General features: G+C 64.5%; 2 protein-coding genes across 4 annotated transcripts in view; both read right to left on the minus strand.

The window, feature by feature from the left end:
* Nucleotides 1-141: 141 nt before the first annotated feature.
* LOC115908265 (acylamino-acid-releasing enzyme-like) lies at nt 142-4,836 on the minus strand. Its single transcript, XM_030956737.1, has 22 exons — nt 4,671-4,836; nt 4,001-4,130; nt 3,776-3,902; nt 3,599-3,692; nt 3,429-3,504; nt 3,191-3,354; nt 2,981-3,118; nt 2,801-2,892; nt 2,648-2,688; nt 2,438-2,559; nt 2,221-2,281; nt 2,055-2,152; nt 1,927-1,978; nt 1,755-1,843; nt 1,508-1,646; nt 1,348-1,431; nt 1,194-1,274; nt 1,011-1,099; nt 718-908; nt 538-640; nt 358-464; nt 142-289 (listed from the first exon to the last, which is right to left on the minus strand). Exons 1-22 carry the CDS (start codon nt 4,680-4,682, stop codon nt 184-186), a joined length of 2,196 nt encoding a protein of 731 aa, XP_030812597.1. The 5' UTR covers nt 4,683-4,836; the 3' UTR covers nt 142-183.
* A 535-nt stretch (nt 4,837-5,371) lies between these two features.
* The window catches only part of BSN (bassoon presynaptic cytomatrix protein), an 88,637-nt gene continuing 81,699 nt past the window's right edge, over nt 5,372-12,309 (minus strand). The window contains exons 6-12 of one of the 3 annotated variants that reach the window (XM_030956544.1): nt 10,181-12,308; nt 9,141-9,877; nt 8,697-8,790; nt 8,425-8,565; nt 8,187-8,241; nt 8,002-8,099; nt 5,372-7,465 (exon numbers count right to left, since the gene is read on the minus strand). In XM_030956544.1, coding sequence (XP_030812404.1) covers nt 8,201-8,241; nt 8,425-8,565; nt 8,697-8,790; nt 9,141-9,877; nt 10,181-12,308 — 3,141 coding nt within the window. In that variant the 3' untranslated portion in view covers nt 5,372-7,465; nt 8,002-8,099; nt 8,187-8,200. Of the gene's footprint in view, nt 7,466-8,001; nt 8,100-8,186; nt 8,242-8,424; nt 8,569-8,696; nt 8,791-9,140; nt 9,878-10,180; nt 12,309 lie in introns of all 3 variants that reach the window. The other 2 variants (XM_030956543.1, XM_030956542.1) reach the window with 2 other exon arrangements.

Below are 12,309 nucleotides of genomic sequence, written 5' to 3' on the forward strand. Positions count from 1 at the left end.
CCAGGCCGGGGTCACCCTTCCCACGGCCCAACACATCCCCATGGCACAACCGCACACCCGGGCAGCTGAAAGGTCCAGTGGCCACCAGGAGTGGAAATGACACTGGTACCAGCACTACCACCAGAGACACTGGGGTGCTGAACTACATCGTTTATTGGGGGTCAGCAGCAGCGGTCAGCAGCCTTAGCACTGCAGGTGCTTGAGCAGCCACAGTGCCATGTTCATGAAGCCATCAGCTTCGGCTTCAACACCAGCCAGCGCATGGTTGTTCCCTGGGTACCAGAGCAGCCTGGAGGCAAAACAGGGATTAGTGCTGTGTCTGCACCCCACAGCTCAAGCCTTCAGCACCCCACTCACCGTGTGGGCACGCCCCGGGCCTTGAGGGCACGGTAATACTCCAGACCCTGCTTGGGGGGCACACGCCGGTCATCCTCCCCCAGCATCAGCAGCACAGGTGCACGGACCTGCAGGAGCAGCACAGCCTCAGCACTGGCACTGCTGTTGGGGACAGGGACAGGGATGGGGACAGTGACATACCCGGTCAACATAGCGTATGGGGGACTTGTGCAGCATCTCTGTCCACTGGGCTGGGTCTGGCAGGGCATCAGGTTTGTAGGGCAGCCCTGTCTCTGTCAGGCACCTGCAGGCAAGAGAGGCGGGGGCACGTGTGTGGCTGGGATGGCAAGGAGCCTGGGAAGCTGGGGTAGCAGTACTTACCAGTCCGGGATGTCGGTGGTGGCCACCATGGAGGCGATGTTCACCACGGGGTTGCGGACCACGCAGGCGTGGTAGGTGTCAGGGAACTGCCCGATGAGGTGGCACGCCAGGAAGCCCCCATGTGAGCCGCCGACCAGTGCCACCCGGCTAGCATCCAGCATCTCCTCCTGCAGCACCCGCTCCACACAGAGCTGCCACCACAGGGAACACCCACTGAGCAGACAGTCCCACTTTCCCTTTTCAGGGCACCTGCAGGAGCACATAGTGCCCCAGGACCACATGCCAGGCCATACCTGCACATCATGTACGTCCTGTGTGCCCACGTTGCCTGGCAGGGAGTCCACACTGTCCTGGCCAAAGCCCAGTGAGCCACGGTAATTCACTGTGTGGGGAGCAGTGTCAGAGCCCTTCCTCCTTCATGCCCCCACCGCGCCCCTCCATGCGTGCTGTGTCACCAGGGCCCTGGTGTCACTCACCCAGCAGCACAGCAAAGCCCACACGGCACAGTGCCGCCGGGTACAGCATCCACCCAGCCGTGAAGACGGAGTGAGGACCACCTGCAAATGGCAAAAGCAAAAGGGCGGTGACACTGCCTGGTTGGGGTACAGTGGGGTGGGGACAAGCTCTTACCATGGGGCATCACGACCAAGGGGGGCTTGTGGCCAGCGGGACCCTCGCTTGGGCGCATCAGGATGGCATCGAAGTCCAGGCCCCCTGTGGAGGCAGGGAGGGGGTGTCAGGGAGCAGTGAGGATGGTGGAGCACAGCCTGACCCCACCTCGGGCACTCACCGTACTGGGGATGCTCCTGCTCTGGTGGGGGCTGCAGGGTGCGGATGCCCCAGCTGATGCCAGGCACGGGGGGGGCATCCTGCAGGCAGATCCACTGTGTCTGTGCCTCATGGCCAGCAGCAGGCAGGACTGCCACTTTCTGTGCAGGGAGAGGGGTCAATGCCCATGCCAAGGGGCTGGTGGGCACTGGGGAGAGGGGTCAGTGCCCATGCCAAGGGGCTGGTGGGCACTGGGGACATGACTTTACCAACATGGGGGGGCAGCTAGGGGTGGAAAACCTGGCCACCAAGAGGTCCCGGTCGATGGTGAGGACAGACCAGCTTCCCTTGGGAGAATCTGGGGAGGAGGGGGTCAGACCTGCAGGTGTGATCCTCTCCCCACCCCTGGCACCAGCACGGCCCCATTGGCCTGTCACTCACCAGCTGTCAGCGAAGTTGCGGTGCCTGTTGCTGTGTCCACCACGAACACATCCTAGGGGCATGAGAGCAGAGTCCAGTGGAGCCCTGACCAAGCCAGGCCCCCCTTGTGTCCCCCAGCACCCCCTCACCTGCTGGCTGCGCTGGGCTGTGTCCAGCAGGATCCTGCGGCTGTCAGCCGCCCAGCACATCCCTGGCAGTGCGCCACAGTAGATTCCCGGGAAGGCACCTGTGATCAGAGTGGTGGTACTCAGCATCCCCCTGAGTCTCCCCCAACACCCCCAGAGCTGTACTCACCCCATGCTTGCCGTGGCACAGCCTCCAGCACCGTGCTGGTGTGTTTGGTGTACCAGTCGTACTGCAGGAGACATGGCATTGGGCAAGTTTTGCAGGGTCTCAGCCTGCCTGCCCCCACTGCAGCCCAAGGAGAGGACACCACTGCCCTCCTGCCAGCCCCACCCTAGCACCCTGGCACCTCCCTGGTGCCTGCCAGTGCCCCCCTAGTGCTGCTTACCATGCGGAGTTGGCTGCACTGCTGGTGGGGGCCCAGGACATTGTTCTCCAGGTAGACGATGCGGCAGCCATCGGGGCTGAGTCGTGGTGACCACACGGCCCTGGTGTCCTCAGAGAGCAGCTCTGCATGGGCACGAGGGGATGGTGAGGGAATGGTGAGGGGTGTCAGGGGAGCCAGGGCACCAGCAGGATCGGGGCGTGCACTGTTTACCGCATCTCCCACCCGTCAGGTCCACGTAGAAGAGCGCTGACCTGCCAGCACAGAGGAGTGTCACAGTGGGGTCAGGGGGCCAGGCTGTGGGGTTGGTGCCCTGCAGGGTCCTACCAGCAGGGCTGGGCTGTGGGGTGCCCTGCAGGGACTCACCGGCGGTTCGTGCAGTGCCGCAGCCCCAGGCGGAAGGGGTCGTGCCACCAGCCCACGAACACCACGCCGGTGTCCTCAGGTGACCAGAAAGCCTGTGGGGAGAGGGGAGATACTCAACACAAAATGCTGCTGGCTCCTGAAACCTCCCTTCTGTGGTTCCCTGCAGCTCCCCAAACTGACCTGGCCGGGAGAGAGGTGCTCTGGGATGCCCTCCAGTACCGAGATGCTGTTGCCCTCGATGTCCAGGACGCAGAGGACGGGCACACTGCGGGTGCTCAGTGTCTCTCCCCAGTCCTCGTGGTACACGAACTGCTCGCCCTGTGGCACAGTCTGGTCAGCCCCACAGCCACACAGCCAGCCCCCACCTGACCCAGGGTGGGGAGAACCCACCTTGATGGGTGCATCCTCCTTCTTGGGGTGCCCTGTGTCCTCATCAGAGGTGCCCAGCTCGGGGGCTTTGCTCTGGAAGAAGGACTCAGCCTTGGGACGCTTCTTCTCCGCCACATAGAGCAGGTGGGTCTCCGAGTGAGACCAGGCAAGGCACCCAAACTGGTCTGCAGGGGCAGGTCAGCACTGGCCACCCTGTCCCCTGAAAACCCACATTCCCTGGCATCCCCCAGACCCTCACCATCATCATAGACACTGCCATGCTTGTCCAGAGCTGTCAGGTCAATGCTTTTCACCTTCCGGTTCTGATCCCAGACCTGGGGGCAGAGATGCCAGGGCGGTCCCAAGACACAGTGTGGTTCCAGCCCCGAATCCCAGTGAATATCCATTTTCCCTCAGAACCCTCCTCACCTCCAGGAACTGCTTCTCTTTCTCCTTCTCCTTGCCAGGGACCTTGCGCAGGACGGCCTTCAGCATCCCACTGGGGGACTCCCGACTCAGCAGCCTGTGGGTGAGTGGGTGAGTGCCCATCAGCCCCCACTTATTGCTTCCCCGAGGACCACGTGTGGGGGGCGGGATGGGACTTACTCGTCCTTGATCTCAGAGCAGGTGCCAGCGGGCCCCGAGTAGACAATGGAGGCTCCATCGTGGAAGATGAGGTACTGACGGCAGAACTTGATGTTCTCAGCCCTCGCCAGGTCCCGCTGCGACCACTCTGCGGGAAGCAGGGTGAGGACACCAGCTGCATCCCCACCAGCCAGGCAAGGACTCCGCGGATCCCTCTTTCCCCCCCAGTCCTCCCCATCCCCGTACCGGTGTAGAGGCTGCAGTACTTGCCCCCGTACTGAGTGGTGAGGTCGGGGCCGAGGCAGGCAGTGCTGAGCCCCGGGTGCTGGCTTAGCTCTCGGTACAGCTCCGACAGCTCCTCCGCACGTGGCTGTGCCTGCGGGACACGCCGCGGCTGGAGGGGAGGGGGTCCGGACCGGGGAGTAATGGGGCACAGGGGCACCTACTGGGGCTCCAGTATAGACGGGGGGAATTTTGGGGGTTACTGGGGGCAGCGCTTGAAGAGCTGGGGTACATGGGAGGAGGAGAGTAGTGCAGGACTGGGGCAGTACCGGGGGTGCAGAGCCAGGACACTACTGGGGCACCAGGGGCCAGGAGGGCACTGGAGAGCAGATCCTGGGGTACATAGCCGGGACCAGGAGGGCACTGGGACAGTTGCCGGGGTACCCGTGGCTACCAGGATCCTGAGTGCAGGTCCTGGGGTGCAAGGGAGCCTGGGAGGGTCCTGCAGCAATCGGGCTCTATGGAGGAAGTGGAAGGGTAGCGGGGTGGTGCCGAGGCGGAGAGCCGGCGGAGCAGCGGGGTCGGGGGGCGCCGGGCTCGCGGGGGCCGGTGCGGGACGGGACTCCCGGGGACGGACGGGGGGGGCAGCGGGGGGGAACCCGGGGCTCTGACGTCACTCCCCCCATCCCCTCACCGGCGGCTCCATGTCCTCGCGGCGAGGGGCGGGGCCAGGCTCGGCACTTCCGGGATGGGGCGGGGCCACCGGCCTACGGCACCTCCCATTGGCTGCGGATATCGGGCCACCTCCCGCTTTGAGGCGCCCCCCGGTGGGCGCGGGCGGCGCTGCAGCCGCAGGCAGGGGGGTCCCCGGCGCCCCCGACGGCTGTCCCCTGCCACCGGATCGCCCGCGGGGCCCTCTGAGGCGACAGCCGGGGGACAGACCGCGGCCCCGCAGCCTCTGGATCGCCCCGGGGTGGTTTGCCCCCCGGGTGGCTGCAGAACAGGGGCTCTATGCGCAGGACAGGGTGGATCGGACTCTTGAGAGGCACAGGGATCCCTAGCCCCGCAGCTTGGCTGGGGGGTATCGGGCCATCGGGGGCCCATGGGACTGAGCAGCCTGCTCAGAGGGGTGGGATTGAGTCATTGGTGCCCGCAGCAGCCCTGCCAATGGGGATTGGGCCCTTGGGAGCCCACCAGAGCCAGCAGCCTGGCCAGGCAGGTGAGATCGGGTCCTTGATGCCCACAGGGACCCCCTATCCCAGCAGCCCAGCTGTGAGTGGCAGAGCTCAACAGTGCTTGGTGACCACTAGACCCATTCCAGCCACGCCCGCCATGGTAGGGGTCCCAATCTCCCGCCCCCCACACTGCAGGCAGGCAAGAATTGGGGCCAGTCCGTGGTTTGTGTCAAGTCCTTTTTATTCTGTTCCCACAGAAACACCTGGTGAGGGGGCAGCTTCTGGGAGGGAGTCACGACACAGCGGCGGGGGTGGTACGGCACGGTACGGCACGGTACGGCACGGTACGGGGTCACTACGGGTGGCACAGAGCACAGCAGACACGCACACCGTCACAATGTTCAGAGGGAGCGCACCCGGCATCGCGCTTACCGCTGGCAACGGCGCCCAGCCGCGCTTGGTCTTTGCGCCCCCCGTCCCCCCGCCCTGTCCAGCAGATCGCCACACCTGGGGCTGGGGGCCCGGCCCGGCGGGGGGCTGCGCGCCCCCGCTCCTGGCAGGCACGAAGGCAAGGTGGCGGATGTGCTCGGGCGGCGACATTGGGCCCGGCGGGGGTCTCGGTCCCGCGTGCGGTTGACACACTGTACAAGTATTTACAGCGCGAGGAGCGGCGGGGCCGGCGGCCCGCGGGAGGCACCCCCGGGCTCTGCACTTGTCATGGGCCGGGAGAGGCGGCGGCTGAGCGCGGGGCCGGGGCTCTCCTCCCCCCGTGCCACAGCCGCCGGCCTGCCCCCAGCCTTGGGCACCGACCGGCAGAGCTCCCGGCCAGGGATCTGCCACAAAGCGTGGGCTTCCCGCGGCAGCCGGGTCCTCGATCACAAGTGCATAAATCTGCTAAGAGCTTTCAGTACAGCGATGGACTGATGGAGAAGAAAAAAAGAAAAGTCCAGGCAAAGAACAGCAAGCACTGAAAGGCGGGTGGAACCGTGCAGAGAAGTAGCAAGCCATGCTCTACGACGGGACAGACGGTCACGGGCGCTAGGGCTGCCCTTTGGCAAAGTGGCCCTCCGTGGGTCGAACATGCCACGAATTCATACGCACGGGTGGTCGGTACTGAATAGTTCTCGGGTCGCTCGGCGGCACGCTTTGCGATGGAACCCTTAGGCGCGACATTGAACTGATTAGCTATTCACAGGTCTTGTTCTGGAGTCGTGTTATTTCGTTGCATAGAACATCAGGCGGGTGAGCGGGCGGCTGCCCCCCGCCCCGGGGGTGTCGGCGGGGCGCTGCCAGCGCGGGGAGGCGGCGGGGCGCGGGCGAGCCCCCTCCTCGGGCTGCCTCCCCCCTGGGAATCCCCTCCTGGCAGGGCGAGTGGGCTTTGGCCGCCGGCCGCTGCGCCGGCCGTCCCCGCAAAATGGCTTGAGAAGGACTTGGATTGCACAGTAAAAGGAAGGATACTGCCGGAGGCAAAGCTCTCCTGATCTTGTTCCACGGGATTTGTGCTCTTTTGTAGCCTCCTGCACTCTATTGCTTCTACAGACGACAGCCCGTGTGCTAACTCATCGCACAAAGCAAAGAGGGAAGAGGATTTGGTATAAACTTTAGAAAAATAAAACCCCGAAACCAAAAGAAAATGAACCCAAAGAAAACGAGGAAAAAAGGACCCCCCTGACGACGCCCCGTGCCCCCCCCCCCCCGGTGCGGATGAGGTATACACAGAAATCAAAGTGGGATGATTAAGGCTGTTCTTGAAAGAAAAGGGGTGCCCGGCGGCAGGCGCGCTGGCTGCGTGGCGAGGGCGAGCGCGGCCCTTTCAATGCTTCCAATGGCTTCGGGACACGCGCCCAGCCGGCCGCGCCGCCTGTCAGAGTCCTATGGCCTCGTATTTCGGTAGTGAAACAGTGTTAGGTCCTAGCTGACGCGCTCCGGGGCTCCCCGGCGGGGCCGGGCGCGGCCGCAGTGCGGGGGGCGCGGGGACGGCCCGCGGCGGGGCGGGTGGGGTCGGGAAGGAGGAGCGGCGCCCACGGCGCCCAGCCCTCGGCGCGCGGGGGGGAAAAACCTATGAAGAGGCCAGAGCTCGGGTTCAGAGGGAGCAACTCTGCGTATAATCTTGAGAAAGGGCCTCAGCCGACCTACGGGGCCTGACCCGACGGTCCGGACCAGGCCCATCCCCTCGGGGCAGCTGCCAGGGCTCGCCGAGTGCCGCGCCGGAGCTGCTCGCCAGGCGTGGGGGGCACCCGCCCCAGGGCGTCCGCCGGGCCCCTGCTCGGCCGTCATTTGGTCCAGCATCCAGGGATCGCCCTGTTTTCAAAAGCTTGCGAGAGACAGAGAGGGAGAGAGAGAGAGAAAGAAACAGAGAGAGAAAGAGACAGAGAGAGCGAGAGAAAGAGCGAGAGAGTGATGCGTTAGTCCGAGCAGCCCCTCCCCGCGGAAGGGTCCCCGCCGAGCGGCAGCGCTGGCCCGAGCGAAAAGGCCCCAGAGAGCCAAGAGGCACTGCCGGCGGAGCAGCTGCCGCCGCCTCCGCCCGCCCCCGCGCTGGACGGGCTCCCGGAGCAGAGCCCGGACCACCCAAAGCTTCCCTGGAAACCCAGGGTCTGCACCAGCGCTGCCGAGACTGTGGAACAAGGCCAAGCCTCCACGCCTTGGCTTGGGGCCAGCACCTGGGGATGAAGCTGGGGATGAGTGGCCCAACACGAAGGGGATGGGTCCATGCTGTGTCTTTCCCAGCCTGGAGGCTGGGAGCATGGCGAAGCAGGGCTCAGCAGGTGCTTGGAGGACAGTGGTGCTGCTGGAACCTCAGAGATGGCACAGTGGAGGGGACTTGCGTGCAGGTGTGCCCTGTACACTCACCGTTATACTCAGAGTCTGGCGCCGCGTGCTGAATTCATTGGCTTCTTCATAGGTTTTTCCACTGCAACGACTCAGATCTCCACTCACTTCCCAAACTCCTGCAGTGGAAGGGAGGAGGAGGGCATCAGGCACGGCCAGGGCAGGGAGAGCCCACAGCACAGTGCCCCAGTGCTGGCTGCACTCACCTTGTGCCGTTCTCTCACCAGAACGAAGTGAACTTCTTGCCGAAAGCTGACACCGCTGTGGGGAAGCCAGGACAGGTGTCAGGATGGTGTAGTGACCCTGGTCCCCCACCTCCCTGAGCCCCAAACTGTGGGAGCACTGTATCCCACTGGCTGCACCCAGCCATCCCCAAGGTGCCTGACTCGGTCTCAGTGCAGAAGAGCACCATTGCCTTGTTCCCATCCCGGGAGCAGCCCTCACCTTCAGTTAGTTTGCCTGCTTGTTCCGCTGCCCCCCCTGGCAGGATTTTGGAGAAGACGCTCTCTCCTTCCCCGCCGGGCTGCCCTGTGGCCATGCCCGCGGGACCACGTGGCCCAGCCGCCCTTGGACCGGCCTTGCTGTCTGCTGGGGGACAAACGAAGCCACTGTTAGCAGGGGACAGGCCCGGCTGGGAGAGCTCAGACGAGCTTTGGGGTGCCAGGCAGCTGGCATGAGATGGGACAGATGGCACAGTGCCACTGGGGCTCACTGACCTGCTGCTCCCAGGGGCTGTGCTGACGGTGCTCTCCCCGGCTGCTGTGGCACTTTTGCTGCAGGTTTGGATGTGTCTGTTGGCTCCACTTTTGTCTGGAAAGGAGAAAACAGCTCTCAGGGCTCACCCTCCCAATAGAGCATCTGCCAGGGGTGGCCCAGGCCGGGAGGTGACACTGAAACCCCCAAACACTGCTCCACAACCCCAGAAGATGCAGCAAGGCATCCAGGACATAGTGATGTCCCCTCCTGGGTCCCCTCGAGGGGATGGCAACTTCCACAGCCCCTATGGGTGTCTGTATTGGGCATGTGAGTGGGATACATTTTACTCCATGGCTCCCATTCCCAACACTTCCCCTGCCAGCCCCTGGCCACAGCCAGCTGTGCCGATTCCAGGCAGAGCTGTGGGGTCAGGATGCAGCCTGGCCAGCTAAGCCCGTACTTACCGCCGGTGCTGGGTGTCCGCCCAGCTGTGCATGGAGTGTGGCCGGTGCCTTCCCTGCTGCCTGGGCTGGCCCTGGCTGCTGCTGCGGTGGCCGGGACGAGGGGGGTCCCTGTGTCCTGCCCCTGGTCTCAGGCTGTGCCGAGCTTGCTGGCTGGGCAGCCTGGCGTGCTGCCGGCTGCTGCCGCGCTGCTGGCTGCCCTGCCTGCTGCTGCCTGGCCGCCGGCTGCTGTGGGTGCGTGAGGGGCTCCTGCTTCGGCGCTGGCGTGGCCGGCCCATGCGGCTGGGAAGGTTTCTGTGCCTTGGGGGTCTCAGTGCCATGGTGGTGAGCAGCGGGGCGGGATGACGGGGCATAATCTGTGGAGCTGGGGCCGTAAGGCGCGCGAGACTCGGGCTGCTGCGCCTTCTTGGGGCCGGCTGAAGGCCCATGGCCACGGGGCTCATGGCGGCCAGATTCTCGTGGGTGCTGCTTTGATGAGCGGCGTGGGGGCTCGTCGCTGGCGTGCCGGGAGGAGCCAGCGTGGCGATCGTACTCCCTGTGGTGCCGGTGCTCGCGGTGTTGGGGGTAGTCGTCGTGCTGCCATGGGTCTTCATCGGGGGGCTCGTCATAATCGTGGTAGGTGTGCTTAACTGGGGGTCTCTTCTGTGAGGAAGAGTGGCCACCGTAGTGCCTGACCCTCTCTGCCCGCGCCTCCCTGGGCTTATCAAACCAGTCTGTTTCCTCCTGACCCAAATGATAGGCTTCGGAAACCAAAAACAAACCACAGTCAATCTCTCGCTCGAGGCTGCGCGGGCGGAAGCCATGCAATGAAGTGGGAGGGACAAGCAGCGGGCACGCGCGCGGGGGACAGCACGTGCCGGTGGGGATGGGACGCGGCGCAGCAGGGCACCGTGCAGGACCGGCTAACACCGAACACCCAGGGCAGGGGGAGGAAGGCACGTGTCAAGCAAACTGAGGCGGTGAGAGTGTCTCTGCGTACGAGCGGACGGGCATGCCCCGGGGAAGTGCCATGCTCTGGGGTGGTCACCACGGGGAGCTGTTACCTTCGCTGTCCGAGACAACGCAATGGGCATCATCCATGCCGTAGCCCTCCTCGTGCTTGTACGAGTGACTCCTTGGCACGTCTTTGATGTGCTTTTGCACATCAGGCAACGAGTGGCTGGAGCAGAACTGGGAGCAGGGGTCCCCTGCTGACTGGGGACCTGACCCTCCTGCAGTGCGTGACCCCCCCATTGACTTCCCCATGGGGCTGACAGGGCTCTCCTCCTCCGAGTGCTGCGAGCGCATGGGCGCCCGCCCACGGCTCTGGCTCATGCTGAGGGATGAGGGCTTGGAGCTGACTTTCTGGGAGCGCTCCATGCTCTCCCGCTCATAGGACTTGCTCCGGCCGCCCATCTCCCGGCTGGAGGACTTTTCCACCCCATAGCCAGAGGAGCGAGTTCTGCTGCTGGAAGAGTAGACCCGCTCCTCCTCATCCACCAGATCCCGGCTGGAGACACCGTAGTACTTTTGCTGCTCATAGACGTTCTTCTTCAGGCCGTAGGTGATCTCATCCTGCAGCTTCTTGGCCCTGGAGGCCACATTGCTGCTGCCAATTGAGGTGGTTGTTGAGTAGGAGGCCAGATCTGACTCTACATCTTTGGCTTCTTCAATGGGGGAGAACTTGGAGATCTTCTGCTCCATGCCCTGCTTCCTGTGCTTGCTGCGCTTGGAGGAGATGACAGCAGGTGCCAGGTTCTTGGATGAATGCTTCGGTAGTGGTGTGCCAGAGCTGTGCTTGTCCATCCGTGAGGAGTGCCGGTACTCACTGTCCCCATAGTAGTAGCTCGAGCTGGTGGAGCTCCCTGACACCCTGCCATTGCTTTCTGTGCCTCGGTAGTAGCTGTTCTTCCCACGATGGTCGGGGCCATGGTGATCATAGATGTCCTCCTCAGACTCCTCCTCAGCTTTGCTGTAGCAGCAGGGACGGCTGGAGCCCTCGGTGTCCCCTAGATCACTCTTCTCTCTGCTGTGGCGGCTATCAGTGCTTGTGCCCACTGGCTCTGCTTTCTGCCCGTCCACTGCTGGACTCTCCTTGGTGAGCTCACTGATGTCCTCGATCATCACATAGTTACGGGGGATGTTCTGCTCCAGACTGGTGTAGAGGGACTCAGAAGAGTAGCTGGCTGAGGGGCCCGGTGCCGTGCTGGTTCTCTCAGCCGGCCGGCTCTCAGGTGCCTTGTACTGCTCATAGCCACCGCTTGCCGGTGCAGTGCTGAAGGTGACATCAGGCACGGCAGAGGAGCTGGTGGCCGCACCGATGACTTCGTAGTTGGTGGGGATCTTCTGTTCTAGGTCAGCCAGGGAAGTCTGCCGTGGCTTCTGGTGCCCGCCAGCTATGTCTGCCGGGCTCTGGTAGAGAGCGGGCTGTGCCGCCGGCACGGTGGCTGCCCCAGCGAAGGCGCTCGGGGCTTGGTAGGGGTTTGGGGGCTGGAAGCCTGGCTGGGCTGGGGTGCCCAGCTCTGGGTATGCGGTGCCGGGGGCCGAGAAGCCACCAGGCGAAGTGAAGGTGGGCAGTGGAGCTGCCGGCAAGCCATCCTGTGAGGTGCTGGCCGTGGGGTACTGGGGGTGCTGGAGGCGCGGTGGTGGGAAGGCGGTGGGGCCCTGCGGGGCAGGGTACGGGTAGGCGCCATAGGAGGCAGCGGCGGCGGCGGCGGCGGCGGCGGTGTAGTCGGGGTACTGCCCGGCAGGGCGCAGGCCGGCGCTGTCGTAGGCGGCGAGGCGCAGGCTGTGCAGCTCGCTGTCGGACAGGTAGTCGCGCCGATCCCCGGGGTAGCGCAGGTAGGGGTGGTCCCGCCCACCAACTCGATCCTTCAACAGCGACTCCTTGCGCTGGGTGATGCCCAGCTCCAGGTACTTCAGCTTTGCATCGATCTCCTTCTCCTCCTCGTCCAGCTCCGCCTGCTTCTTCCGCAGCTTGGTGGCCTCATGCTCCACCAGCCTCAGGTCGCGGTCCAGCTCCTTCAGTAGGCTGGCCTTAGTGACAGGTGCGGTGGCCTTGGGAGCCAGGCTACTCAGGTAGAGTTGGGAGGCAGCTGGGCTCGCCAGGGGGACGTGGGGCTCCTCAGGTGGTGGGCTGGGCAGCGTCCGCTTCACCTTGCGTGCCAGCGAGCTTGACTGCAGCCCCCCCACC

Source organism: Camarhynchus parvulus, chromosome 12 (genome assembly GCF_901933205.1).
Source record: "Camarhynchus parvulus chromosome 12, STF_HiC, whole genome shotgun sequence".
In the NCBI taxonomy this organism is placed as follows: domain Eukaryota; kingdom Metazoa; phylum Chordata; class Aves; order Passeriformes; family Thraupidae; genus Camarhynchus; species Camarhynchus parvulus.

What these genes read in the sequence shown, in the direction of transcription:
- LOC115908265 (XM_030956737.1), bottom strand. An exon ending in AGCACCTCTCTCCCGGCCAG is followed by an intron (nt 2,893 to 2,980) that starts GTCAGTTTGGGG and finishes CTCTCCCCACAG; the next exon opens with GCTTTCTGGTCACCTGAGGA. An exon ending in GGGCTTTGCTGTGCTGCTGG is followed by an intron (nt 1,100 to 1,193) that starts GTGAGTGACACC and finishes CTCCCCACACAG; the next exon opens with TGAATTACCGTGGCTCACTG.